The sequence below is a fragment of the Bos taurus genome, chromosome 11 (assembly GCF_002263795.3).
Source record: "Bos taurus isolate L1 Dominette 01449 registration number 42190680 breed Hereford chromosome 11, ARS-UCD2.0, whole genome shotgun sequence".
NCBI lineage: Eukaryota > Metazoa > Chordata > Mammalia > Artiodactyla > Bovidae > Bos > Bos taurus.
In genome coordinates, this window is record NC_037338.1 from 94,151,211 (window position 1) to 94,178,891 (window position 27,681).

The following is a 27,681-nucleotide window of genomic DNA, read 5'->3' on the forward strand; positions in this document are numbered from 1 at the left end:
CTCAGAAGTGAAGCACTAGGGTAATTTCTCCTTCTGAGATTAGGCATTTTCAAGGTAGAAAGGTTAACAATCACAAATATCCCTTTTCAACTGTGTATCAAGGAAATGCTGTACAGAAAACCCCTGGATGGTCAGATTTCTTTACACATTTGTTAGGGCTCTGTTATCTTTTTGTTGCATGTTTTCCTGAATTTATAATAGAAAAGAGTGTTGTAGAACCTAATACAGTGATGAAATTATTGACAAGGATGCCTTTGTCAAATTTGAATTTTTCAAACACAGTTCCTTTCTTCCAGTGATTCTGTAGTAATTGAGATGCCAAGAGAGTTACCAGCATGAATGTTCCTCTTAACACAATATTAGCAAAATTAAAAAGTGGAAATTAAATGTTGACTGTAATACAATGGTTAAAATACTATGCATTTCACAATAAATGCAAATATAAAATCATTATGTTGTAAACCTGAAACTACTATGTTGTATGCCAGTTATACCTAACGCCAAATACAGTGGTATACCTATATGACTTATTTGAAAAAGTGGTATACCCATATGACCTATTTAAAAAATATATGTGTATATAGTTAGCCATAGCACAAGATAAATTATGATTTTACCATAGCATAGATAGTCACGACCCATATAATCATGATGGTATGATCACTCACCTAGAGCCAGACATCCTGGAATGTGAAGTCAAGTGGGCCTTAGAAAGCATCACTATGAACAAAGCTAGTGGAGATCATGGAATTCCAGTTGAGCTATTTCAAATCCTGAACGATGATGCTGTGAAAGTGCTGCACTATAGCCAGCAAATTTGGAAAACTGAGCAGTGGCCACAGGACTGGAAAAGGTCAGTTTTCATTCCAATCCCAAAGAAAGGCAATGCCAAAGAATGCTCAAACTACCGCACAATTGCATTCATCTCACACGCTAGTAAAGTAATGCTCAAAATTCTCCAAGCCAGGCTTCAGCAATACGTGAACCGTGAACTTCCAGATGTTCAAGCTGGTTTTAGAAAAGGCAGAGGAACCAGAGATCAAATTTCCAACATCCACTGGATCATGGAAAAGGCAAGAGAGTTCCAGAAAAACAACTGTTTCTGCTTTATTGACTATGCCAAAGCCTTTGACTCTGTGGATCACAATATACTGGAAAATTCTGAAAGAGATGGGAATACCAGACCACCTGATCTGCCTCTTGAGAAATTTGTATGCAGGTCAGGAAGCAACAGTTAGAACTGGACATGAAACAACAGACTGGTTCCAAATAGGAAAAGGAGTACATCAAGGCTGTATATTGTCACCCTGTTTATTTAACTTATATGCAGAGTACATCATGAGAAATGCTGGACTGGAAGAAACACAAACTGGAATCAAGATTGCCGGGAGATATATCAATAATCTCAGATATGCAGATGCCACCACCCTTATGGCAGAAAGTGAAGAGGAACTAAAAAGCCTCTTGATGAAAGTGAGAGAGGAGAGTGAAAAAGTTGGCTTAAAGCTCAATATTAGAAAACTAAGATCATGGCATCTGGTCCCATCACTTCATGGGAAATTGATGGGGAAACAGTGTTAGACTTGATTTTTTGGGCTCCAAAATCACTACAGATGGTGACTGCAGCCATGAAATTAAAAGACGCTTACTCCTTGGAAGGAAAGTTATGACCAACCTAGATAGCATATTCAAAAGCAGAGACATTACTTTGCCAACAAAGGTCCGTCTAGTCAAGGCTATGGTTTTTCCAGTGATCATGTATGGATGTGAGAGTTGGACTGTGAAGAAAGCTGAGAGCAGCAGAATTGATGCTTTTGAACTGTGGTATTGGAGAAGACTCTTGAGAGTCCCTTGGACTGCAAGGAGATCCATCCAGTCCATTCTAAAGGAGATCAGTTCTGGGTGTTCTTTGGAAGGACTGATGCTAAAGCTGAAAATCCAATACTTCGGCTACCTCATACGAAGATTTGTCTCATTGGAAAACACTCTGATGCTGGGAGGGATTCAGGGCAGGAGGAGTAGGAAACGACAGGGAGGAGATGGCTGGATGACATCACCGAGTCAATGGACATGAGTTTGAGTGAACTCCGGGAGTTGGTGATGGACAGAAAGGCCTGGCGTGCTGCGATTCATGGGGTCGCAAAGAGTCGGACACGACTGAGTGACTTAGCTGAACTCAATTTTCACAGCAACAAAAAAGAAAAAAAACTAAAGTTACATTTCAGGAGACACGAGTGGTTTTGTAGCTTTTATGAGTGGTTTATAAAATGGTTTAGTGGTTTACATACAGTAATGATCTTTTCACATCAAGGGGCAGATGATAATATCTGTTATTTGACCATCAGGCATAGAAAATTCTTTTTAGTGCCTGATTTTCAAATCATAACAAAAGTTATTCTGGTGTATATTACAAGGAAATGCTTTCCAAAATTGATGAAACATGTTGTCCCACAGCGCAGTTCCTAAAGATAAAGACAGACAATGCTTTAAACTCCGACAAGGAATTGATAAGAAGATTGTCATCTATGTGCAACAAACAACTAATAAAGAACTTGCCATTGAAAGGTAAACGTTTTTAGTAAGGTTGGCTTCAGTATAAATTTTATTTCTTGTCAATCTACTGAAACAGTCATATACTGTATTCAAAAATTTGCAAACTGTTTTGCTCCCTGGGGAATTCTTTTGGTTATTAAAGTGTATATTTCATTTTTTTTGAAGTATCTCTGTATCTTCAGCTCGTATGTTGACTTCAAGTATGTGAAAATAAAAGGCAAACATAAAATTTCTTGATCTCAATTAAAGAAATAGATTTTGATAATGCTAATTTACTGATAATTTCAATATGTCCTTTTTTCTGTCAGAATTTTTTTCAGTGATCTAACTTAAACATCTTTGCTGTAGTCTTTTTCCCAAATTTTATATTGGTTCTTTTTTTGCAGATGTTTTGGTCTTCTCCTTAGCCCAGGGAAAGATGTACGAAATAGTGACATGCACTTGTTAGATTTGGTAAGGATAGCTTTTTTTTTTTTAAGTTTGTATGCTATCTCCTCTATAAAGATTGTTACACCAAATCTAATGTTAAAACACATTTATGAAGCAATAAGCAAAGATAAGGGTATTTCCTCCTTGCTTTTTACCAGTCTGACCTTATACCTACTTAGTCTCAGTTTCTTGACTGCAATAGTGTAGGGTTGATGTTGGAGTCAAAGACATTTTGTCAGAGAGTTGTTTGCAGACTGTTATGAGCTTTAGAAAAGTATGCAGTATATATATGATTGCTATTAAATGAAAATCTTTATTTTAATAACTAAAATTTATGTAGTAATTGTTCACTTGACAGAAGAATTCAACATAGGTGTAAGTAGTAAATTTTCCTGATGTCTGTACAGTTTGATATGATTTGTAAGCATTCACTTTATATATAACTTCAGGAGCAGTTGCATAAATAATTGGCACATTTTTAGCTGTAATCCATATATACTCTTGACTTTTTGTGTGTATATATATATATATATGATCGTATTTTATAGTCTTATATTTTTACAACTTTTTTTTAAGGCAACAGAATGAGGATTAGCTGTTATTTTTTTGGCATTAATGTTGTTGTTATTCTTTTCTTTAGGAATCTATGGGCAAAAGTTCAGATGGAAAGTCCTATGTTATTACTGGGAGCTGGAATCCAAAATCCCCACATTTTCAAGTTGTAAATGAAGAAACTCCTAAAGGTGGTGCAGATTGGTGACATCATGAACAGAAATTTTAGTCCCAAGAGGATACCCAAATCTTAGTTCTACTTATTTGAGAAATATTTAGTGTTTATCTAATTCTGATGAAACTAAGGAATTTGAATAGTTCTTTGAATTTATTATTAACTTTAACCTGTAAACAAAGTATTTTTTCCTCCCTCTCCTTTCTTCAATTTTTCTTTTCCTGCTTCCTTTTCTATTTACATGCTTATTTATTTACAGGCTTCTAAGTATGACTTTTTTGTGAAGCGATAATATATTTATATATCATTTCAAATTCAAAGGATATATAAGGAAAAGTAAAAGTCTGCCACAGTTCTAGTGTCCCACCCTAAAGGGTACCACTGTGACTAATTTCCTGTGCAGTTTTTCAGATATGCTATGCATAAACTTTTTTCAAGCTGTTCATACTCTTTCTGAATGTCATTTAAAACTTGTAATTTAATTATGTGAGCAAATATATTTCCACTTAAATTTGCTTCTCCCTTCTCTCTCCCTAGATAAAGTGCTGTTTATGACCACAGCTGTTGATTTGGTAATAACAGAAGTACAAGAGCCTGTTCGCTTTCTTCTAGAGACAAAAGTCCGAGTTTGCTCACCTAATGAAAGATTATTCTGGCCCTTCAGCAAACGTAGTACTACTGAAAATTTCTTTTTGAAACTAAAACAGGTACTATACCTTCCTATCAATATAGAGGGGGAAATGAGAGAAGTCACTTCTGAGGCTGATTTATCATTAACACAAGCTATTAGTTAGATCTTTAAATGATCATGTGTATTTTAAATATATTAAAGAGGAAAGTTGTCTTTCATTTTTACCCACCTGTTTTTTATTTTCTGCTTTTCATTTCTTCCTGAAGAGCCAGGTTTCTTTCTGGTCTCATTTGCCTTAAACCTGAGCAGCTTCTTCTAAAGGAATTTCTTTAGTGAACTGTCAGATTTCTTTATCTAAAAGTCTTTATTTCAGTTTTATTCCAGTAGGATATTTTCTCTGGATATAGGGTTCAATTTTTTACTTTCAGCACTTATAGATGTCATCTCACAGTCTTGTGATTCTCACTGTTTTTGAAGAGAAGTCAGCATGCATTTATACTTGTAATGGGTCATTTTCTCTGGCTGCTTTTGATATTATTTTGTATCTTGGGTTTTTAGACCTTTAACTATGATGTGCCTAAGTGTGGTTTTTCTTTCTGTTTGTCTTCAGGTTTGCTGGGCTTCGTGAATTTTTAAATTTATTTATTTATTTTCTTTTCTTTTACCATTTTTTTTGGAGAATCTGACCCATTATTTCTTCCAAATTTTTTCTCTGGCACATCTCTCTTCTCTCTCCTTAAGGGATTCCAATCATACGTATTTTCTACCTTTTGTTATCCCACAGACCTCTGAGATTCTTTTATTTTTCCAAATATTTTTGTTTGTTGTTGTTGTTAGATAGGATACTTTCTGTTGACCTAACTTAAAGTTCACTTGACACTTTGTTTTATCATTTCCAATTTGTTGGTAACCTTATTCAATGAGTTTTTTTTTAATTTCGGATCTTGTTTTTTTTTCCGGGAATGTCCCTATGGTTTAATGGTTTCTGGTTTTTTATGTGATTACCTCCTTGATCTTTATTTTAAGCAGATCTTCTTATATATTCTTGAGCATAACTTTAATTACTTTAAAAATCTTGGGCTGCTAAATCTGAGTCTGGAGAGACATATTTTCATGTTTCTTTGTCTAGTATTTTGGGATTATATATTAGACACTTTAAATGCTTAAACTATAGAGACTATGTTATGGTCTTCTGAGTATTGAACTTTAAAAAAAAAAAAAAGTTAATTCGGTCAAACTCTATACTCTGTCATTCCTGTGGTGAGCAGCAGATAAAATTTCTGTTCCCTTCTTTTAGCCTTTTTTTTGGGACCCCAGTTGCTCCACAACTTACTGCTCCTTTCTTTGCTTTTCGTTTGTCAGAACTCCTCGAAAGTAATCAAGTTCATGGTGACCTGAATTGCTGAATCCAGTGGTCAGTCTGAGTTTTCATCTTACTTAATGTGTCAGGAGCATTTAATACAGATAATTACTTCCTCCTCCTTAAATACCACTCTTTGACTTAGCCTTCAGAATATCTCAAATTTACCATATCCAAAAAAGATGTCATTATTTCATCCCTCACCCGTAACATACTCTGCTTACCTGTCTTTACCATCTCAGTTTATGGGCATCTTGTCCTAGTAGTTACTTTGACCAAGAATTTTACTCTCTTATTTTTTCACACACCCAAATCCTGTCTGTCAAGAAATTCTGTCTATTTTTAAAGCATACCTAAAAGCTGACCATTTCTTACCACCTAGATTACGTTAACTTCATCCGAATCATTGTTTTTACTTGGATTATTGGAATGTCTTTTTCACACATCTCTATTTCTATTTTTGTGACCTTTTGATATAGTATATTCTTAATATAGCAGCCTAGTGTCAAATTGCATCATTCTTCTGCTCAAATTCTCTAATCCTGTTTTACTCCATAAAATCCTGAGTCCATGTAGTGGGTTATATGACCCTATCTGATCTGCTGCCTATTGTAAACTTACTCCTCTTACTTCTTGCTTCCTCTGCTCTAACCATGCTCTTAGGGCCTTTGCTATTAACTGTTCCTTTTACTTCAGATGCTCCTCCCTGGATTCCACTGGCTATTATTCACCTCCTTCAAGTCCTCAGGTCTTCGGTTAGATTTCTTAGCAACTCCTCACCACCCCCATTTAACACTGCAGTTTGCCCAGTTATCGACTGGTACTGCCAATTCCCTCTCTGTTGATAAAAAAGTGTTTTTTAATTTTTTTACATACAAGGGTGTTAGCTTCTAATATACTGCAAAGTATACTTTGTTTTTGGTTTATTAAGTGTTTTTAGTGTTAGAAACCTCCTAAGGCAATATTTCTAATCTCTTCACTGATACCCCAAACATCTTGAACATAGTTCTCCAAAAAATTTATGAATTTTATTTCATGTAACATTGAAATTCCATTATACAAGATTATAATATTATATGTGGATTTACCCAAATATACTTTTCTGTAGCAGTAAGTATTTTAGTTCCAGTGTGTCCAAGTTAGGCCTTTTGGTTATAGTTAGAAAAAGGTAACAAGCAGAACAGGAATTTCTTTTCAGCGTTATCTTAAGACACAAAGTAAACCTGGGTCCCAGATCTTCACTGTGACAGGAGCAAAGGATTATAGGATTATCATCTAGAACTTGGCTTTTGAGTCACAGTACATGGATCTTACCATTGACTAGCTTTAGGACTTTGAGCAAGCTCCTTCAACTCTCTGAGCCTCAGTTTACTCAGCTTTGAAATGGCAGTGATAGAATCTTCCTGAGAGCATTACTGTGACAGTAGATGAGAAACTATATAACGTACTTGGAAGAGTTCCTGGCATATACATGTTCTTCATGCATTTTAGCTATTGGGAGGGATATCACTGGGACAGAAAAAAACACTTAAGTCATGCAATCAGAACAGCATTTTTGATTATTTAGTGGTTAGTTTCAGGGAAAGAATGCTTCAGAAAGAAAACCAATTTGCAAGCATTATTTTACAAGTTTAAAGAGTGGGTAGAAATGATTCTTAGTAGTTTCTAGAGTAAGCATTTGCCAGCAAATTAATTGTATATTTTTTAGTATAAATTTGTATATAAAAAATTCTTAAACAGGATTCTGTTTCTTTTATCTTAGTGAATATAAATAAGATTACCCTGATCTTGCTTTACCTTGAGGACGTATATTATACAACTTTTGATTCAAAGATTGCATAAGTTTACAGGAATATTTTTTCTGTGGTTTGATCTAGAATAATGTATCTAATGAGGCTAACAAATGCTAGCCAAAAACATAATGTATGCCTAAGACTTAGGCTGATAGACTATTCTAGACTCATTGCTAAAGTTACAAGCTAAACATAGGCTGAGTTGTCAATATTTTCTTTGCGAAAAGTTGAAGTTTATATGTGGAAGATGGGAGGACAGCAGGGAATTCCTAAAAATAATCTCTCATTTTTCTCCTTATTTGGATGTCTTGAGGGTAGGTGTGAGGGGTAGTCAGTTGAAGGCAGAAGAGAGAGAGTATGAAGAATTTGAACAGTTTTTTTCCTGTCTTAGCGCACTTAGGACACTCTTAATTATCATTCATTCTAACATAATCTAAGTTTGTTAATTTCCACTTTTACATTCTTTGCTTCAAAAATTCATGGCAGCTGCCACTAACTGAGGCCCTCTTGCGGCAATCATTGGACTAGCTACATTTTCTGTTTCGTAATTTCCATCAGATCAGATCAGTCGCTCAGTCGTGTCCGACTCTTTGCGACCCCATGAATCACAGCATGCCAGGCCTCCCTGTCTATCACCAACTCCTGGAGTTCACTGAGACTCACGTCCATCGAGTCAATGATGCCATCCAGCCATCTCATCCTCTGTCGTCCCCTTCTCCTCTTGCCCCCGATCCCTCCCAGCATCAGAGTCTTTCCAGTGAGTCAACTCTTCGCATGAGGTGGCCAAAGTACTGGAGTTTCAGCTTCAGCCTCATTCCTTCCAAAGAAATCCCAGGGCTGATCTCCTTCAGAATGGACTGGTTGAATCTCCTTGCAGTCCAAGGGACTCTCAAGAGTCTTCTCCCACACCACAGTTCAAAAGCATCAATTCTTTGGTGCTCAGCCTTCTTCACAGTCCAACTCTCACATCCATACATGACCACAGGAAAAACCATAGCCTTGACTAGGCGAACCTTTGTTCGCAAAGTAATGTCTCTGCTTTTGAATATGCTATCTAGGTTGGTCATAACTTTCCTTCCAAGGAGTAAGCGTCTTTTAATTTCATGGCTGCAGTCACCATCTGCAGTGATTTGGGAGCCCCCCAAAATAAAGTCTGACACTGTTTCCACTGTTTCCCCATCTATTACCCATGAAGTGATGGGACTGGATACCATGATCCTCGTTTTCTGAGTGTTGAGCTTTAAGCCAACTTTTTCACTCTCCACTTTCACCTTCATCAAGAGGCTTTTTAGTTCCTCTTCACTTTCTGCTATAAGGGTGGTGTCATCTGCATGTCTGAGGTTATTGATATTTTTCCCGGCAATCTTTATTTCTTCCAGTCCAGCATTTCTCATTATGTACTCTGCATATAAGTCAAATAAGCAGGGAGACAATATACAGCCTTGATGAACTCCTTTTCCTATTGGGAACCAGTCTGTTGTTCCATGTCCAGTTCTAACTGTTGCTTCCTGACCTGCATACAAATTTCTCAAGAGGCAGATCAGGTGGTCTGGTATTCCCATCTCTTTCAGAATTTTCCACAGTTTATTGTGATCCACACAGTCAAAGGCTTTGGCATAGTCAATAAAGCAGAAATAGATGCTTTTCTGGAACTCTCTTGCTCTTTCCATGATCCAGCGGATGTTGGCAATTTGATCTCTGGTTCCTCTGCCTTTTCTAAAACCAGCTTGAACATCAGGAAGTTCACGGTTCACATATTGCTGAAGCCTGGCTTGGAGAATTTTGAGCATTACTCTACTAGCGTGCGAGATGAGTACAATTGTGCGGCAGTTTGAGCATTCTTTTGCATTGCCTTTCTTTGGGATTGGAATGAAAACTGACCTTTTCCAGTCCTGTGGCCACTGCTGAGTTTTCCAAATTTGCTGGCATATTGAGTGCAGCACTTTCACAGCATCATCTTTCAGGATTTGAAATAGCTCAACTGGAATTCCATCACCTCCACTAGCTTTGTTCGTAGTGATGCTTTCTAAGGCCCACTTGACTTCACATTCCAGGATGTCTGGCTCTAGGTCAGTGATCACACCATCGTGATTATCTGGGTCATGAAGATCTTTTTTGTACAGTTCTTCTGTGTATTCTTGCCATCTCTTCTTAATATCTTCTGCTTCTGTTAGGTCCATACCATTTCTGTCCTTTATCAAGCCCATCTTTGCATGAAATATTCCTTTGGAATCTCTGATTTTCTTGAAGAGATCCCTAGTCTTTCCCATTCTGTTGTTTTCCTCTATTTCTTTGCATAGATCGCTGAAGAAGGCTTTCTTATCTCTTCTTGCTATTCTTTAGAACTCTGCATTCAGATGTTTATATCTTTCCTTTTCTCCTTTGGTTTTCACTTCTCTCCTTTTCACAGCTATTTGTAAGGCCTCCTCAGCCAGCCATTTTGCTTTTTTTGCATTTCTTTTCCATGGGGACGGTCTTGATCCCTGTCTCCTGTACAATGTCACGAACCTCATTCCATAGTTCATCAGGCACTGTATCTATCAGATCTAGACCCTTAAATCTATTTCTCACTTCCACTATATAATCATAAGGGATTTGATTTAGGTCATACCTGAATGGTCTAGTGGTTTTCCGTACTTTCTTCAATTTCAGTCAGAATTTGGCAATAAGGAGTTCATGGTCTGAGCCACAGTCAGCTCCTGGTCTTGTTTTTGTTGACTGTATAGAGCTTCTCCATCTTTGGCTGCAAAGAATATAATCAATCTGATTTTGGTGTTGACCATCTGGTGATGTCCATGTATAGAGTATTCTCTTGTGTTGTGGGAAGAGGGTGTTTGTTATGACCAGTGCATTTTCTTGGCAAAACTCTATTAGTCTTTGCCCTGCTTCATTGCGTATTCCAAGGCCAAATTTGCCTGGTACTCCAGGTGTTTCTTGACTTCCTACTTTTGCATTCCAGTCCCCTATAATGAAAAGGACATCTTTTTTGGGTGTTAGTTCTAAAAGGTCTGTAGGTCTTCATAGAACCATTCAACTTCAGCTTCTTTGGCATTACTGGTTGGGGCACAAACTTGGATTACTGTGATATTGAATGGTTTGCCTTGGAAACGAACAGAGATCATTCTGTCGTTTTTGAGATCGCATCCAAGTACTGCATTTCGGACTCTTTTGTTGACCATGATGGCTACTCCATTTCTTCTGAGGGATTCCTGCCCGCAGTAGTAGATATAATGGTCATCTGAGTTAAATTCAGCAATTCCAGTCCATTTTAGTTCGCTGATTCCTAGAATGTCAACATTCACTCTGGCCATCTCTTATTTGACCACTTCCAATCTGCCTTGATTCATGGACCTGACATTCCAGGTTCCTATGCAATATTGTTCTTTACAGCATCGGACCTTGCTTCTATCACCAGTCACATCCACAGCTGGGTATTCTTTTTGCTTTGGCTCCATCCCTTCAGTCTTTCTGGAGTTATTTCTCCACTGATCCAGTAGCATATTGGGCACCTACTGACCTGGGGAGTTTCTCTTTCAGTATCCTATCATTTTGCCTTTTCATACTGTTCATGGGGTTCTCAAGGCAAGAATACTAAGTGGTTTGCCATTCCCTTCTCCAGTGGACCACATTCTGGACCAATTTCCATAGTGATCCATATTCCATAGTGAGAATAGTGTTTATATTTTATAGATCCAAAGATGTAAAATAGATTTTATGGGATGTCATTTGAACAAGTTTTATACCATAAGCCTTCTAAGACTGTTAGCCAAGGTTCTTCCCATAGAAATGTACTTATTTTGTCTTTCTTTCTATAAGAGAATTTTGGGGATTTAAGTCAAATTAAACATAATTTGAAATTTTAACCTCTTTGCAGTTTTCATTAGACAGAAAAGGAAACACTGCTACAGACAAAATTTCTTAAATATTCAATATATAGTTTCTGGTTTTTGCCATAAGTATGGGAAAACATGGAGAAGGAAATGGCAACCCACTCCAGTATTCTTGCCTGGAAAATTCCATGGACAGAGGAGCCCGGAGAGCTACAGTCCATGGGGTCGCAAAAGAGTCTAACACATCTTAGCTACTAAACAGCTTGGAAAAACAATTATAGAAACGTTATTAAAAATGCATGTTTAAAAATTTATTCTTTTTCCTTTCCCTAAAATTATCTGGTGACTCAGTAGCTCCTTTTTAGCCTGGAACCCTTCCCAACTGTGGGAATTCCTATATTAAGATGGCATCATATTAGAGAAGAAACTTTTAAAATTAGTGAGGAAAGAAAGAGGAAGAAATGGTCCAAAGACTAGATTTTCCAACAGTAACATAAGGTGAATAAAAGACCAACTAATCATTCTTAAATTCTTAAAATTATAGAATTACAGAATTTGCATTGCTAAAGACACTGAAAGATATAAACGTCTGAATGCAGACTTCCAAAGAACAGCAAGAAGAGATAAGAAAGCCTTCTTCAGCGATCAATGCAAAGAAATAGAGGAAAACAACAGAATGGGAAAGACTAGAGATCTCTTCAAGAAAATCAGAGATTCCAAAGGAACATTTCATGCAAAGATGGGCTTGATAAAGGACAGAAATGGTATGGACCTAACAGAAGCAGAAGATATTAAGAAGAGATGGCAAGAATACACGGAAGAACTGTACAAAAAAGATCTTCACGACCCAGATAATCACGATGGTGTGATCACTGACCTAGAGCCAGACATCCTGGAATGTGAAGTCAAGTGGGCCTTAGAAAGCATCACTACGAACAAAGCTAGTGGAGGTGATGGAATTCCAGTTGAGCTATTTCAAATCCTGAAAGATGATGCTGTGAAAGTGCTGCACTCAATATGCCAGCAAATTTGGAAAACTCAGCAGTGGCCACAGGACTGGAAAAGGTCAGTTTTCATTCCAATCCCTAAGAAAGGCAATGCAAAAGAATGCTCAAACTACTGCACAATTGCACTCATCTCGCACACTAGTAAAGTAATGCTCAAAATTGTCCAAGCCAGGCTTCAGCAATATGAAAAATATGAAGAATATGAACCATGAACTTCCTGATGTTCAAGCTGGTTTTAGAAAAGGCAGAGGAACCAGAGATCAAATTGCCAACATCCGCTGGATCATAGAAAGAGCAAGAGAGTTCCAGAAAAGCATCTATTTCTACTTTATTGACTATGCCAAAGCCTTTGACTGTGTGGATCACAGTAAACTGTGGAAAATTCTGAAAGAGATGGGAATACCAGACCACCTGATCTGCCTCTTGAGAAATTTGTATGCAGGTCAGGAAGCAACAGTTAGAACTGGACATGGAACAACAGACTGGTTCCCAATAGGAAAAGGAGTTCGTCAAGGCTGTATATTGTCTCCCTGCTTATTTAACTTATATGCAAAGTACATCATGAGAAATGCTGGACTGGAAGAAACACAAGCTGGAATCAAGATTGCCAGGAGAAATATCAATAACCTCAGATGTGCAGATGCCACCACCCTTATGGCAGAAAGTGAAGAGGAACTAAAAAGCCTCTTGATGAAGGTGAAAATGGAGAGTGAAAAAGTTGGCTTAAAGCTCAACATTCAGAAAACGAAGATCATGGCATCTGGTCCCATCACTTTATGGGAAATAGATGGGGAAACAGTGTCAGACTTTATTTTGGGGGGCTCCAAAATCACTGCAGATGGTGACTGCAGCCATGAAATTAAAAGACGCTTACTCCTTGGAAGGAAAGTTATGACCAACCTAGATAGCATATTCAAAAGCAGAGACATTACTTTGCCAACAAAGGTCCGTCTAGTCAAGGCTATGGTTTTTCCTGTGGTCATGTATGGATGTGAGATTTGGACTGTGAAGAAGTCTGAGCGCCGAAGAATTGATGCTTTTGAACTGTGGTGTTGGAGAAGAGTCTTGAGAGTCCCTTGGACTGCAAGGAGATCCAACCAGTCCATTCTGAAGGAGATCGGCCCTGGGATTTCTTTGGTAGGAATGATGCTAAAGCTGAAACTCCAGTACTTTGACCACCTCATGCGAAGAGTTGACTCATTGGAAAAGAGTCTCATGCTGGGAGGGATTAGGGGCAGGAGGAGAAGGGGACGACAGAGGATGAGATGGCTGGATGGCATCACTGACTCGATGGATGTGAGTCTCAGTGAACTCCAAGAGTTGATGATGGACAGGGAGGCCTGGCGTGCTGCAATTCGTGGGGTCGTAAAGAGTCGGACACAATTGAGCAACTGATCTGATCTGAAAGACACTGTAGGGGTCTTAAAATGTTTTATAAATTTATTATTTTATAAATGAAGAAGCTAATGTCTGAAAGACTAATTGATGTGTCCAGTGTTCATAGACAAGTAATTAGTATAACCATCCATGTTGGAAACCCAAGCTTCTATCTGTGCATGTACTTGCTGTGTGTGTGTGTGCATGCGCATCTGTGCGTGCATTCAATCACATCTGACTCTTTGTGACCCCAGGGACTGTGGCCTACTAGTTTCCTCTGTCCATGTAATTTTCCAACCAAGAATACTGGAATGGGTTGCAATTTCCTACTCCAGGGAATCTTCCCAACCCAGGGAGCAAACCCAAGTCTCTTGCATTGGCAGGCAGATTCTTTACCACTGTGCTGCCTGGGAAGCCTGTGTGTATGTATTCGTGGGCATACTCACCCATATGCAGTATTTCACTGTACCTCTCAAGATAGAAAACGATTTCTGTGCTAGAACTCTTGAACTGCTAGATCAGGACCCACAGGTTACTGAACTATTCCTGAGATGTATGATAACTTGGTTAAGATGGTACTACTAGGTTTCTCTTTTATAAAAGTAGATTTTTCTTTTTGTATTTAACAAATCATCTTGACTCCATATTTATCTGACTTCCAATGGACAGGATTGCTCTGGTCACTATTACTCAAAGGGGAGTTCAAGGTGAAGTGCAAGGGTTGTTAACGTTTATATAGTTTCTGGGGAAAAAAATTTTTAAGGTAATAAGTTATGTTGATCTTTGAACTATTTTAGAAAGAAATTAAGTAATGTTTTAGAGAATAATTTAAGCAAAAACAAAAGTAAATCCTTTGACCAATCTAAGCAGAATATTTGAAAGTTAAAAATCATAATTGCAAATTTAGAATGAACATATGTCATAGATTTTAATATAATTCATTAAGTAATGAGGGAACCAGTAAGATGGTAAAACTGGTACCAAGTATTTGAGGAACTTGAATTTATATAGTCTTTTCTTAGGGAAAAAAAATTAGAACAAGATTGTTGGGATAGAAACAAAACTGTTTAATATACTGTAGGTAACCTTTGGGTTATCTTTTCTGTTGTACAGAAATTATTTGTTTAGCTATTGGTCACAAACCTAGAGGTTAATATGTAATTTCACAGAGTCTGGGTCCTTTAATTAATAGTAAGTAATTAAGACATTTGTTCATCTTGAAAATTTAATAATCCTTTGTACATGTTAAAACAGTCAGCACATCTGATCTGTGGGTCAAATCTGGCCTGACTGGTTTGTATAAAAAAGTTTTGAAACATAGTCATGCTCACTGTCTATGACTGCTCTTGTACCGTAATGGTAGAGTTGAGGAGTTGCAGCAGAGACTACTGGCCCACATAGACTAAAATATTTACTGTTTGGCCCTTTACAGAAAAGTTTACCAACTACTTAATTAAACAGTGCTTCAGGATGCTGTTGAAAGGACCTGTTGCTACTATGTTAGCCTTCTAGGATTGGGGTAGTTTTTCTTAAGAATCCAAATAAACATTAAGAAGATGGTAATATCTGCTCTCTGCCTGATATTTCTAATGAACCTCTTATTGCCCTCCCCCTTCTGTATCTTTACTTCATGCATGTGTATCTTTCTCTTTGGTGTTGCTGCCTTTCTGTTCTAGTTTTCTCTCTTTATTTTCCTACAGTTCTGTCTTTTCATCCTGCTCTGTATTTCACTCTTTTTTTCCTCCTCCTCAAACTGACTGTAATATGGAATATTAATGTATGTAAATATTGTACTGGTAAAATTTTATATTCCCTACTCTTAATTTTTTTTAGATCAGTTTAAAATGTTATGTGCTTACCTCAAGATAAACCCAAAATACAAAACAATTTCAGTTATCAAAAATTTTGTGAACTCCATAGATCTCTTTTCTGTCATTTACCTCTCCTCCCACCACTTGTAGCTTTCAGTTGGAAGAAAAGTTACCTATTCTGTTATCACTAGGCCAAAGGATTTGGTGGTAGGGGCATGGAGATAAGACATTCTTAGTTTTAAACTGTATGTTTTAGATTATTTCTAAAACATTTTTAATATACAGTTTTATATAGGAAACCTTGAGCAAAATTTTAACATAACTGGGAAGCTACCGAACAGTTAACTTTTTAAGTTAACTTACTAAATATTGGTAGTTGGATGTTTGATGATACAGTCTAAATACAGAAAATAAAATTGCAAAATTAGAATCCTATTCAGTAAATATCCTATTTTCTTAAGGGTTTTAAGCCTAAACATATGTTTTTCTGCTTAGAAAAGGTTACATTTAGTTTAAATATTAAAAGTAATACCTTTTTATTCTCAGATCCTATGTAAAATCAGAAGTAGTGCTCAATTTAGAAAAAATTTTTATCACTTGATAAATAATGTGTTTTCCTCTTTAAGATAAAGCAAAAGGAGAGAAAGAACAATACTGACACTTTATACGAAGTTGTATGCTTGGAAAGTGAATCAGAGAGAGAGAGGAGGAAAACTACAGCCAGTCCCTCCATTCGCCTGCCACAGTCAGGATCTCAGAGTTCAATGATACCTTCTCCTCCAGAAGATGATGAAGAGGAAGGTAAATTGTAGGGAGAACTTAATTTCTATTTTGGGTGGTGTACACAGACCATTACAGTTTTATCAGGGAAGTGATAAAGTGACATAGTGTTTTGAATACTTTTAATAAATGTTTATGAGAGTCTATGCAAAGGACTATGGGAGATAAAAAATGATTGCCATTGGACTTTCTTTGAGGTAATTATAGCCAAGTTAGAAAAAATGAGATTTATAATTAGTGCTTTTTTTAAAAAGAATCAGTCTCTGCTAGCTTAGTGAATTAATACAGCACATTTTTAGAGCAAATTTGACACAGCTTCTGCCTAAATAAATGTTTCCATCTCAACTGATTTATACATTATTGGATTTTCACACTGATAAATACTAGGAATCAACCAGTTCTTTTTTTTTTTTTTCTCCTCTCTCTTTTTCATGATTATGTCTGTGAATTGTTCTGTCAGTTCTGTGTCAGAGTAAGAAATGGAGGGAGGAATACAGGAAAAATGAAAGTTTGGAAGGCATTTTGTACCAGAGCTTTATTTTTAAGGGCAAAACCAAGCTGATTATGAAAAGTCGTAAGAGGTATGCATCTATGTGAGGTTCACAGGGAGTGTTCTGGAAATTCATAGGAGAGAATTCAGTTTTCATTGTGGAGTATGTGGTGGAGCACCGTGACTCTTTTTTTAGCTGGAACTTCAAAGTGCAGGGAGAATTCAGAGATAACTGTGCTGGTTTGGACACTTCTGGCTAAAAAAAGTACATTAACAGAAGCATCAGGGTGATAGGAATGTTTGATTGGGGTAGAAGAAATATGTGTCCATGATTATATGTACTTTTTCCAAGTTTAGAGCAAGTGCTGACTTCCCAATTCCTGTTCTTCCCCATAACTTCTACTTTTCCTATAACTAATCAACTTAGGATCATTTATTGGCAATGTTAATGGCCACCAGTTGCTAGATGCTTAGTGTGGTAGACAGACACTTTGTTTATGAAGTAAGATAATACTTTGTTTATATAATCCACACAAATTCCTGAAAAATAAGACTTATTTTGAACATAAGGAAAGTGAGTTTGCCTAATGTCGCAATATTTAGAAATTGGCAGGGAGGATTTTAATCCAGGTTTGTGAATTAGCAGTCTGAGCTCTATTGTGTTATCATCTATGAGCATGCATTCACATAAAGCATTTTGAAGTGCAAAGAGGCACAAATGTTTTTGAAAAGTTAGTATACAGTTTAGAGTCTCCTGCAGAGACAATTTAAGTCATGTTTTAAGTCCAGGAAGGGTCAAATTGTTCCTCCTGTTTGAAATTGACCATATAACTGGTTCTGGAGACTTGCAGTTTTCCTTTGTGTCAACATTGCTTAAGATGCAGAGCAAATAAAAATTTACAGAACTTTCCTCCCTTTAAGACTTGGCAAAAGTTCAGAAAGACACACCATTTATTGTGAAACCAGAGACTGTTCAAATCTCCATATTATAGGTGTTAAAGGATATCTACCAGTTAAAAAGAAATTTGGGCCCAGCTAATAGATAACATCAAGACTGAGATGTAGTTCTAGTCTATAATAGGCACGGTGTTTTTAATATAATTGAGGGGATTCAGAAGGCCTCTGCTGACAGCACTTAACTGGGGAGAGAGAAGGACTAAGGGCAGGTGGCAGTCCATGGGAGAATCAGGATCATTAGAACAGAAGCTCTGTAAAGGAAGAGAGTGTGTCCCTTTCTGTTCCATGTTGTTTCCGTGGTGTGTAGTCGAATTCCTGGTATATAATAAATGCTCAGTAAATATTAGCAAGATGAGTAGCCTTCCTAGATCCATTTCCATAGTGAAAAGTTAATGACGAGACTGCAGCCATACCATCTCTTCATTCTGTCTAATCCAGTGTACAAACCAGGGAACTTGGTCCTGTTGTGATGTTTGCTCCCTGAAAAGAAATGGCTATAGTCCTCTAAAGAGCCTCCTTATCCATTGGCCATTTGTGCTTACAGGGCAGGAAGCCAGCAGTTATAAAGGGGAGGTGTTCAGAGGCAACATTCTGAACACATCCAAACAATAAAAGAAAATTTTGTAAGATAAGTCTTCCTAATCTCTTTAAAGGAATTATCTCTTGTAAATTTTAATTCATTTTAAAATAGCTGCCATCACCCAAAGACATTGTGTTATATTGACATTTTTAATGAGTGGAGAATTACTTGAGGCATTTAGAGTACGGCCAGCTCTGGAAAGTAGTGAAGCAGAGGGACATTATCTCAGTGCCCTTGAGCCTTTCTCTTTTCCTTATTCATCTGCGGAGGTCTCACTTATATTCAGTCTGTCTTCTTCCCGAACTCATTGTGAAAACTGCTGATAATGTTCAAGATATTATAATGTAAATAAATTTAGTAATAAATATCCTGGATTTCTGAACCTTTAAAATCAGTACAGATATACTATCACTAAAGGGATGCCAATTCATGATATAATCATCAAGCGATGTTAAGATCCAAACTTTTTTTTTTTTTAAGATACAAAGTTTTTAAAGGCAGGTTAAACAAAAACATTTAGAAACAGCATTGATTGAGTTGACATGGAAACAAGTACTGTTTTACCCAACTAGTGCAAATGTCAGTTGGAAAAACCATTTTGGGAGGCAGTTGGTCATAAGTTTCAGAATCCTTAAAAGCATACATTTTTTTTAACTCAGGAAGTTCCCTTCTGGGCATATACCCAATAAAAACAATGAGATCTGTTCATCCTAATACTATTTGTAGCAAAAAGTTGAAAACTCCCTAAGTGTCCAACAAAAAAGATTAAGTAAATCTTATTTTCCCACTACTTTCATTACTTTTTTCATGTCTCTCACATTCCTTTATTATCATTATCACTTTTTTTCATTGTCTTTAAATCTTATAATCCTTAAATTTGTATTCAGATTTACATTTCCTGATTACTTGAACAAAGTTTGAAATGATTCATCTTGGTCCTTTTTAGAAAGTATTTTTATGCTTTCTATTAATCCATGCCAGTATAGAAAATTTAGAAAGTCATAAAAACATAAAAGAGGAAAGAAAAAAATCATAGCTCTATAAGATTTAGTTCTTATTTTAATTTTATGTGCACTTAATTAATATTTTGCCAAATCATTATGTTAAAAAGTGTCAACACAAGTTTGGATTGTAAACGTATATCAAAATTTATTCAAATACTCTCTGCTTTTCTATTTTGGAAGCTTATGCATGTGTGTTTTGTGCTTTTAGCTGTTATACGTAAGACTGCTATATATTTTCATGTGTGACATTGTTTGCTGTGAAACAGGTAAGAGAACATACCATACTTTGAGTCCTATCATTTTATAGTCATATGGCTCTTTTTTCAGTTGACATTATATAGGCATATATAAAAAGCAAGAGAATTAAAGAGTTTCAGCAACATTCCACCTAGGGCCATTTTTACTTTTCTTGTATTTATGACTATATGCTTAGCTTAGAGAGAAGTTATGATACTGTGCTCCCAATGAAATCTTTCAAATTTGACTGTTACATTTCCAGGTCATTCTTCTGGCTAGCATAGCTACCTCTATTATCCTTTTTTGTGTGTTTTGTTTATTAAAGATAACGATGAGCCTCTCTTGAGTGGATCTGGTGATGTATCCAAAGAATGTGCAGAAAAAATTCTTGAAACATGGGGAGAACTGCTGTCTAAATGGTAAGTTGTGATAGAATAGTTCTCCTTTCCAGTTCTTATGTTATGGGTAGGGAATTTTGCCAAACATTTTTCAGTTTTGGAGCTGATAATAAAAACCTAAGTATGAGGTTCACATTCGAGAATCTCTGTTGGTAGAGGTTTATAAGGGTAATGAAGTCGTGAAGATCTGAAATCAGCTTTCAAAATATCAGAAACCTAGTAAGCTTTCAGTGCTGCAGAAATATTTATGCAAACATGGAATCCATGGAGAAAATAAATAAGGAAAGAAGTCACTTATATTGAAGTGGGTAGGAATTGCTGATTGGTTAAGATAATACACAGTAGTTAAGGCAATACACAGTAATCAGGAAAGCTTAGAAGATACTCACACAATGCATAGAACCATGATAGAGACTGCAGTGGGATTTTTCCCTATCTCTGTTATATGCCTCAAGTGACAGAGCAGAATGTTATAAACATGGTATATATTTATTGCTCTACCAATTAGTAACACTTGTAAAATTCAGGAATTTCTCATCAGCTCAAGAGACAGTTTGATGACAGTGTTAAGAAATATCCTATAGACTGTCTAAAAAGAGTACACTTGCTTCAGGTAATCTATTAGTGAAATCAGAGACATTCTGGTAAATCAGGTTGGTGAGACGTTTATGTCGTTTACTTTTCCCACTGTGTAGGATGCCAGTATATGCTGAAAAGAGCTGAACTTGAAAATGATCTGAGCAGTTTTCTGTTTCTGACTTTCTGGTTCTTAGGGTTATCATACCAACTCCCCATGGACCTGCTACTTGGAGTCTGATTTTTCTCCGAAGTTTTAACTATTGAAACCTTCACTCTGCTCTTAGTAAAATTGTGTCTCAGCATTAAAAACAAACTTCATGCCCTTAAGGGCTGGGACTATAATGGGCATCATCTGCTTCTAGCACTCTCTCAAAGCTTTACACTTTCGGTAAAACACTCTCTAATTGGGAAATGTCAAATGTGTACAGGAGGAGAATGCAAACCAAAGCATGGTTTGTCTTTACACAAGTGGTTTTAATAAATGACATCTGCAGAAGCCCCCCAGGGGAATAGTTCTCTTTTATTTTTTTACATTCCTTCAGCAATCAGGAGACAAACCTGCTGATGCTCTCATCACAATATATTTTCAGTTCAGTGAATTTGGAGTGTTTGGACTGCTGCTGGCAGAAATTTCATCTGTATAAAAAGATTTCTGCTCTAAAATAGAAACGTAATTGAGTCTTGACATGGGTTATATAATAGTGTATGTAAAATTATATAGATACAGCATTTAGACTCTAAATGCTCTAAGTTTTATAAAATGAACCCACCAGCGTTTTATACAATTGCTTGGAATTTGTTTAGTTATCAGGCTTTTGTTTATCCATTTTGTTATTCTTTTGATGAAATGATATCCTTATCGTACTCCTTCAAATACGTTAACTAACTTTCCATCTGTCTCACCTATCTTCAGGATGTTTATAACTGTTTTTTTTGCTGATTTCAGTCATGTGTTTAGAAATAATAATATTTCTTCAATTTATTTTGTCATTATTTTTTCATCATTATTATATGTGTTTTACGATAGGAATCATCACCGTGTCATGGAATTTTAGAGCCTGGTAGACCTGGCTTCAGGTCCTACCTCTCCTGTTTCTAAACTGTATGATCTTGGGCAGGTCACTTAACTCTTGAGAATCTGTCTTCATTTGCAAAATATAAGTCTGTAGAACCACCATGCAGGATTATTGTAGATTAAGAATAATAGATGTTGCAATGGTAGTAATCATAGTAAGAAGTAATAGATTTACTCTGTGCCCAGTACTGTGCTAAGTTATGTGCTCTATTTCAACTATAATAACCTTATAAAATAGTATCCATTTTTATAGATGAGGAAACTGGCTTAGAGATTAAGTCAACAATTCTAGTTAGTAAACAGCAGGCTCAGAATTTTTAACACATTCAGGTCTGATTCCAAAACTGATTTAACTCTACATTAGATTTTAGTGTCAGTGTTTATAATAAATATACCTTTGTGCTCTAATTCTCCAGGTTCATTTTGATAAAAATTTTAGTGGTTAAGAGAACTAATGTCAGTAATAAAATAGTTGGCTGAGTTATCATCAGTGACAAAATTATTCTGAAAATGATTTTACCAATATAAATCAAGCTTGTGTTATCAAATAATTCTTGGGTTTTTTTTTTAAGAGCCAAATATAAATATTTTAGGTTTTGTGGTCAATAGACTCTGTTGCACCTACTCACCTCTACTGTTGCAGTGTGAAAGCAGCCATAGACAATACATAAATAAAAATGGCTTGTGTTTCAGTAAGAGTTGGTTTACAGAAACACATGGTGAGCCAGATTTGTCCCATAGGCCATAGTGTGCCAATCCTTGGATTAGATAATGGAACTACTTTAGTCCTTTCTACTTCCAACTCTTCAACTTATATGTGTGTGTGTGTGTGTGTGTGTGTGTGTGTGTGTGTGTGTGTGTGTGTGTGTGTGTGTGTATATATGTATTTTTTTTTCCCCCCAAGCAAAGCCAAAACTGTGTTAAACTGTTTATAGCTCTTGTATTAAGGTGCTAGCATCATCACAGAATTAATAACTTTTAATAACTTTTAAATGTACCGTGTTTCATTCTGCTGGAGTTCTGGGAGAATTTTGAGAGAAGTCTCAAGACCTTTCTGTACAATATTTTGATAGTGGTCATTTTGTACCAGTAAGTGAAGTCGCTCAGTCATGTCCAACTCTTTGTGACCCCATGGATGGTAGCCTACCAGGCTCTTCTGTCCATGGAATTTTCCAGGCAAGAGTACTGGAGTGGGTTGCCATTTCCTTCTCCAGAAGATCTTCCCGACCCAGGGATCGAACCCACATCTCCCTCATTGTAGGCAGACGCTTTACTGTCTGAGCCACCAGGGAAGTCCTGGTAACTTGTGCTTAAATCTGATAGCCACAGAAATTCCTCCATGTCAGAATCTTGCTTTATTGACTCAGTAATGGTGGCTCTCAAATCACAAAGCACCTGTGATGTAACAGATAGAGCATTCATTGAGCTTGAGTCTACCTCAGTCTCTTAATCAACTTCCCTGAACTTCTTTCTCCATCTGTAGAACTGGAGATACTACCACATACCTCAAATGGTTGTTGTGAGGATCGAATAAAATTAAATGCAAAAGCACTTTGTAAGTTAATACCAATACTTCTAAAAATTCTTTTTCAAGATGTTTTATTTCCCCCAGTAAAAGTATTTTAGGGAATTCCCTGGCGGTCCGATGATTAGGACTTCGGGCTTCCACTGCAGGGGGCAATGGGTTTGATTCCTGGTCTGGGAACACTTGCCTGGAGAATTCCATGAACAGAAGAGCCCAGCAGGCTGCAGTCCATGAGGTCACAAAGAGTTGGCCACAACTAAGTGACTTTCATCATCATCTGAAAAATAAGATCCTGCATGCTGCAACCCCCCACCAAAGAGATGTCTTATTCCCCCCATTTTGTAGATGAAATAAATGAAGCTCCAACACTTTAGTAACTTGTTTTGACAATATAATAGTACAGTAGAAACTTTTATCCATCATAGTTATTAAAAATTTATTTAAAGCACCATAAAAACTGCTGAAAGCATTTATTTTTATATTTATTCTTACTTAGAACAAATCTTTACCTAAAACATAAAAATATACAGTTTACTTATTAATTTTGATGCAGAGCCGAGCTCTTATCTTTAGCTATGTGTCCACTATTGAGAATTTTGCTTTGTTTTTCTTGCACAAGTCACAACCATAAAGCTGTAGTTTCCAGTTCTGATTTTTTTTTTAATTAGACCAATAATTTAGAGATACATAAGACGCAGTCTGACTTCAGAATTTTTTTCTCCACCCAATCTTTTACAGTTATATTGGCCACGTCTAGTTCTAGGCTTTTTTCTTTATTAATGTTTTTTATTAAGTCTTTATATATCGTTTAGTTTAGCTTTCCTAAAAGTAACACTCTTTTAAAAGCTCTGTCTTTTATGCACTTACAGCTTATGGCTTTGTTTTTAGGCATCTCAACTTGAGCGTGAGGCCAAAGCAGTTGTCATCCTTAGTAAGAAGCGGTGTTCCTGAAGCTCTTCGAGGAGAAGTCTGGCAGCTCCTAGCAGGTTGTCACAACAATGACCACCTGGTAGAAAAATACCGAATTCTCATCACTAAGGTAAGGGGATGATAATTCAGCTTCAGCATTAGTTCCTTTAGAATTCTATTATTAAAAGATTATTCTGTCTATTCACTTACCAAGAATTTTATGTAATTCCTTTAACTAACATAAGAATAGAACTTTCAGACTTCTGGCTCAGTTATTTCCAGTGTTGGCACAAAGGAGAAGGCATAGGTTTTCTTCCTTCCTTTTCACCTCAGAGGCAAAAGATGGCCTCTGCCCTTTGTGTATAGGTCAGTTGTGCTGTGCTGTGTGTAAAAACTTTCCTTTATTTATTTTAATCCTTTTCACCCTTCCCAGAAATGTGCTGTTTGTAAGTAATGGCCTAGTCCTATTTTTTTTTTTTTTTTTTTTTTTTTACAATTGGAAGAACATGGTTCTATCATCTTAAACCATGTTCCCTTTCAGTTCATTCCTCTAAACTGAATTCTCAATTTTTATGGTATCCCCTTCTCAAGTTGATGAATTCCTCAAGGTTTTGCAAGTGAAGCAACGCAACTATTCTTTGTATAGGCATGCAAAAATTTAATTTTCTGCTAGGTCAGGCAGTGGTTTGCGCCTTTTGCACCCATGTTAACTGGTTTTAAGCTTTGCTTTTGTTTTCCAAAATTCTTAAAATCTTCATCTTTAGGAAGTGGTTTCTTTGATAGTATAGAAATTTCAAACCTGAGTTATGAATGAACTGCTCAGAATTCTCAATAATATATGAGAATTTTTCAGTGTGACAAAGTAATAGGACTTCTTTTAAAAATATACTAAACCTTATGAGAAGTGAATAATACTGATATAAAACTACTTTTTTTTTTCTTTTAGTACTTTGTAGGTAAGGATAGAATTCGAACATGAAGTCAGATCTTTCCTCACCAGAATAATGACTTTTATTTGCTCAAAATATTTTTCGTCAAGAAAAATGTTCTCAAGAACTAATGTTCTGATTCCCTTGATTGTGTCAGTGTAATTGTTTAACCCACTATATTGAGTGCCTATTACAATTGCAGTGTTGGAGCTATGAAGTCAAACAAAAGCAGTTAACATAAGTTGTGTGGTAATCTGGAAAAGCACAGTAGAAACCATCAAAAGGAGTGACTAATTCCGCATGGGGGGATAGGAAGAGTGTTTATCAGGAATATAATGTTTAAGATGGGTTTCAGAAAAGATCTTACCAGGCATGAAAGAATGACAGAGTGTTGTACTCATAGTATCATTGGAAACATGGAAGAACAGGGTACGCAATGTGTGAGAGACTAGCAAAGGTACAGCTAGTTCATTTTTTTCTTTTATTTGCAGGTCCTGTTAGGTAATTGTAACATTTTGAAGTCCTTTGAAATGTTTGGCCAAAAATTATTTCTTAAGTATTTTTGGTGTGGCTACTCATACAGATAATTTAAAGACATGGAATATTCTCTTTTTGTGGTTCCATGAAAATGGTGATACCTGTTTCTCAAAGAAGAACCTGGTAGTTAGATGATGTGTTAAAAGATCAGCTCTTAACAATATCTGATACATTTGATTAATGTTTTATATATGCTGGTGTCATGTCAAGTTTATATTTCACATTAAACTTACTGTGGATGATAGAAACCAGAAAGCTTTCTAAAAGATGTATATTAAATTGCTGACATGTAATCAGAATGTACAAGTCATTTAACCATCATAATATTAGTTGATGCTGTTTTGTTTTATTCTATAGTGTTACATAGGTTAAATACAAGATATATATTGGCTATATCTATAAAACTAGGTTTTTCTGTCTTCCTAGAAATAGTTATCACTGTAATTGACATTTTAAAATTTGCTCTGATTTTTTTTTTGAGTCGTAAAACTACATATTTTTAAATTTATTTCTACAGCAAGCTGTGATTTACATAGGCTTAAATACACAAATTGACAGCTCGATGACATTTTACATGTTAATACACTGCTCTGATCACTACCAAAAGAAAGAATATGTCCACCACTTCAAAAAGTTATTTTTGTCCCTGTCTAGTTGTAACCACCCCTGCTCCACCCCTGAAAAACCAATACTGTGTTCTGACTTCTCTTTCTCTAGATTAGTTTTGATTGTTCTTGAACTTCATTTAAAAACAATGATACAGTCATGTAGCATGTACTTGTTTGTATCTGACTTTTTCTGCTCATCCATTTTGGGAGTATATCAGTAGTTTTTTGTTTTTTTTTTTAAGATTTTTAAAAATTCATTTTTGGCTGCACTGGGTCTTCGTTGCTGCATGCAGGCTTTCTCTAGTTGTGGTGAGTAGGGCTACTCTTCTGGTTGTGGTGCTTGGGCTTGTCGGTGGGGTGGCTTCTCATTGTGGAGCATGGGATCTAGAGCACAGGCTCAGTAGTTGTGGCCCACCGGCTTAATTGGTCCAAGACACATGGGATCTTCCCGGACCAGGAGTCAAACCCATGTCCTCTGCGTTGGCAGGCAGATTCTTAACCACTGGACTATCAGGGAAATCCAAGTAGTTCGTTTTTTATTCGTTTTCATTTTTTTAGTTGCTGCAAATATTCCATTGTATGAATAAATCACACTTTAAAAAATCTATTCTGGTATTATAGATGTTTTGTTTCTTGTTTTAGCTTTTATAAAGTTGCTGTGAACATTCTTGCATATAACAGGTGCTATGATCTGAAGGTGTCCTTTAAAATTCATGTTGGAACTTATCCATTATACCAAGGCAATATTGAAAAAGTAGGGCCTTTGGGAGGTGACTCGATCGTGAGGGCAGAATCCTCATGCTAGGGTTAGCACCCTTATAAAAGAGTCAAGGGAAAGCTCCCTCACCTTCCACCATGTGAGGACACAACTAGAAGTTGGCAGTGTGCCACCCAAAAGGGAGCCTTCACCTGAGCCCAACTGTGTGGCACCCTGATCTTAGACTTCTAGCCTCCAGAATGGTGAGCAATGAAATTCTGCTGTTCATAAGCTGTCCATTCTGTGGTATTTTGTTATAGAAACCCAGATAGACTAAATCAGTGCAATTTTTTATTCAGTCATTGTGCTATTGCTAGGCATTTATTTTGTTTTCAATTTTCAGTCTCTAAATGATGTTTACTAAACAACCTTACACAATGTTCCAAATCTTTGACTTTTATGGAATAGTCTCAGTAGTGTGGTTACTGGATCAGAGGGTAATACGTTTTTTAAACTTGCTATTTAATTTTTGTATGTAATTTACTTATATCCAGCTTGCTTCTCTGAAAGGCTGTGGCAGTTCATGGTTTCACCAGCAATGTAGGAAAGTGCCTATTAGCCCATATCCCAGACAGTATTTGATATCACTATAATTTTTGCTGTCAGTGGATGTAAATGATGCCATTATGTCTTTAGTTTGCAATTCCCTGACTACAAGTAAATTTGAGTGATTTGCTCTTCCATGAATTATCTCTTTGTATTGTTTGTATATTTTTCTATTAATTATAAGATGTCAGTTTATAAGTACTTTATATGATTACCTATATTAATTCTTTGTAACTTCATTATATACTTTTC

General features: G+C 36.3%; 1 protein-coding gene across 7 annotated transcripts in view; it reads left to right on the forward strand.

The window, feature by feature from the left end:
- Positions 1–27,681, forward strand: part of RABGAP1 (RAB GTPase activating protein 1) — a 169,299-nt gene that overhangs the window by 54,950 nt on the left and 86,668 nt on the right. For all 7 annotated transcript variants that reach the window (XM_059891253.1, XM_005213132.3, NM_001191409.2 and 4 more), the window contains 7 exons: positions 2,455–2,565; positions 2,940–3,006; positions 3,623–3,725; positions 4,247–4,416; positions 16,145–16,319; positions 19,892–19,985; positions 24,032–24,182. In XM_059891253.1, the coding sequence (XP_059747236.1) occupies positions 2,455–2,565; positions 2,940–3,006; positions 3,623–3,725; positions 4,247–4,416; positions 16,145–16,319; positions 19,892–19,985; positions 24,032–24,182 (871 nt within the window). The remainder of the gene's footprint in view (positions 1–2,454; positions 2,566–2,939; positions 3,007–3,622; positions 3,726–4,246; positions 4,417–16,144; positions 16,320–19,891; positions 19,986–24,031; positions 24,183–27,681) is intronic.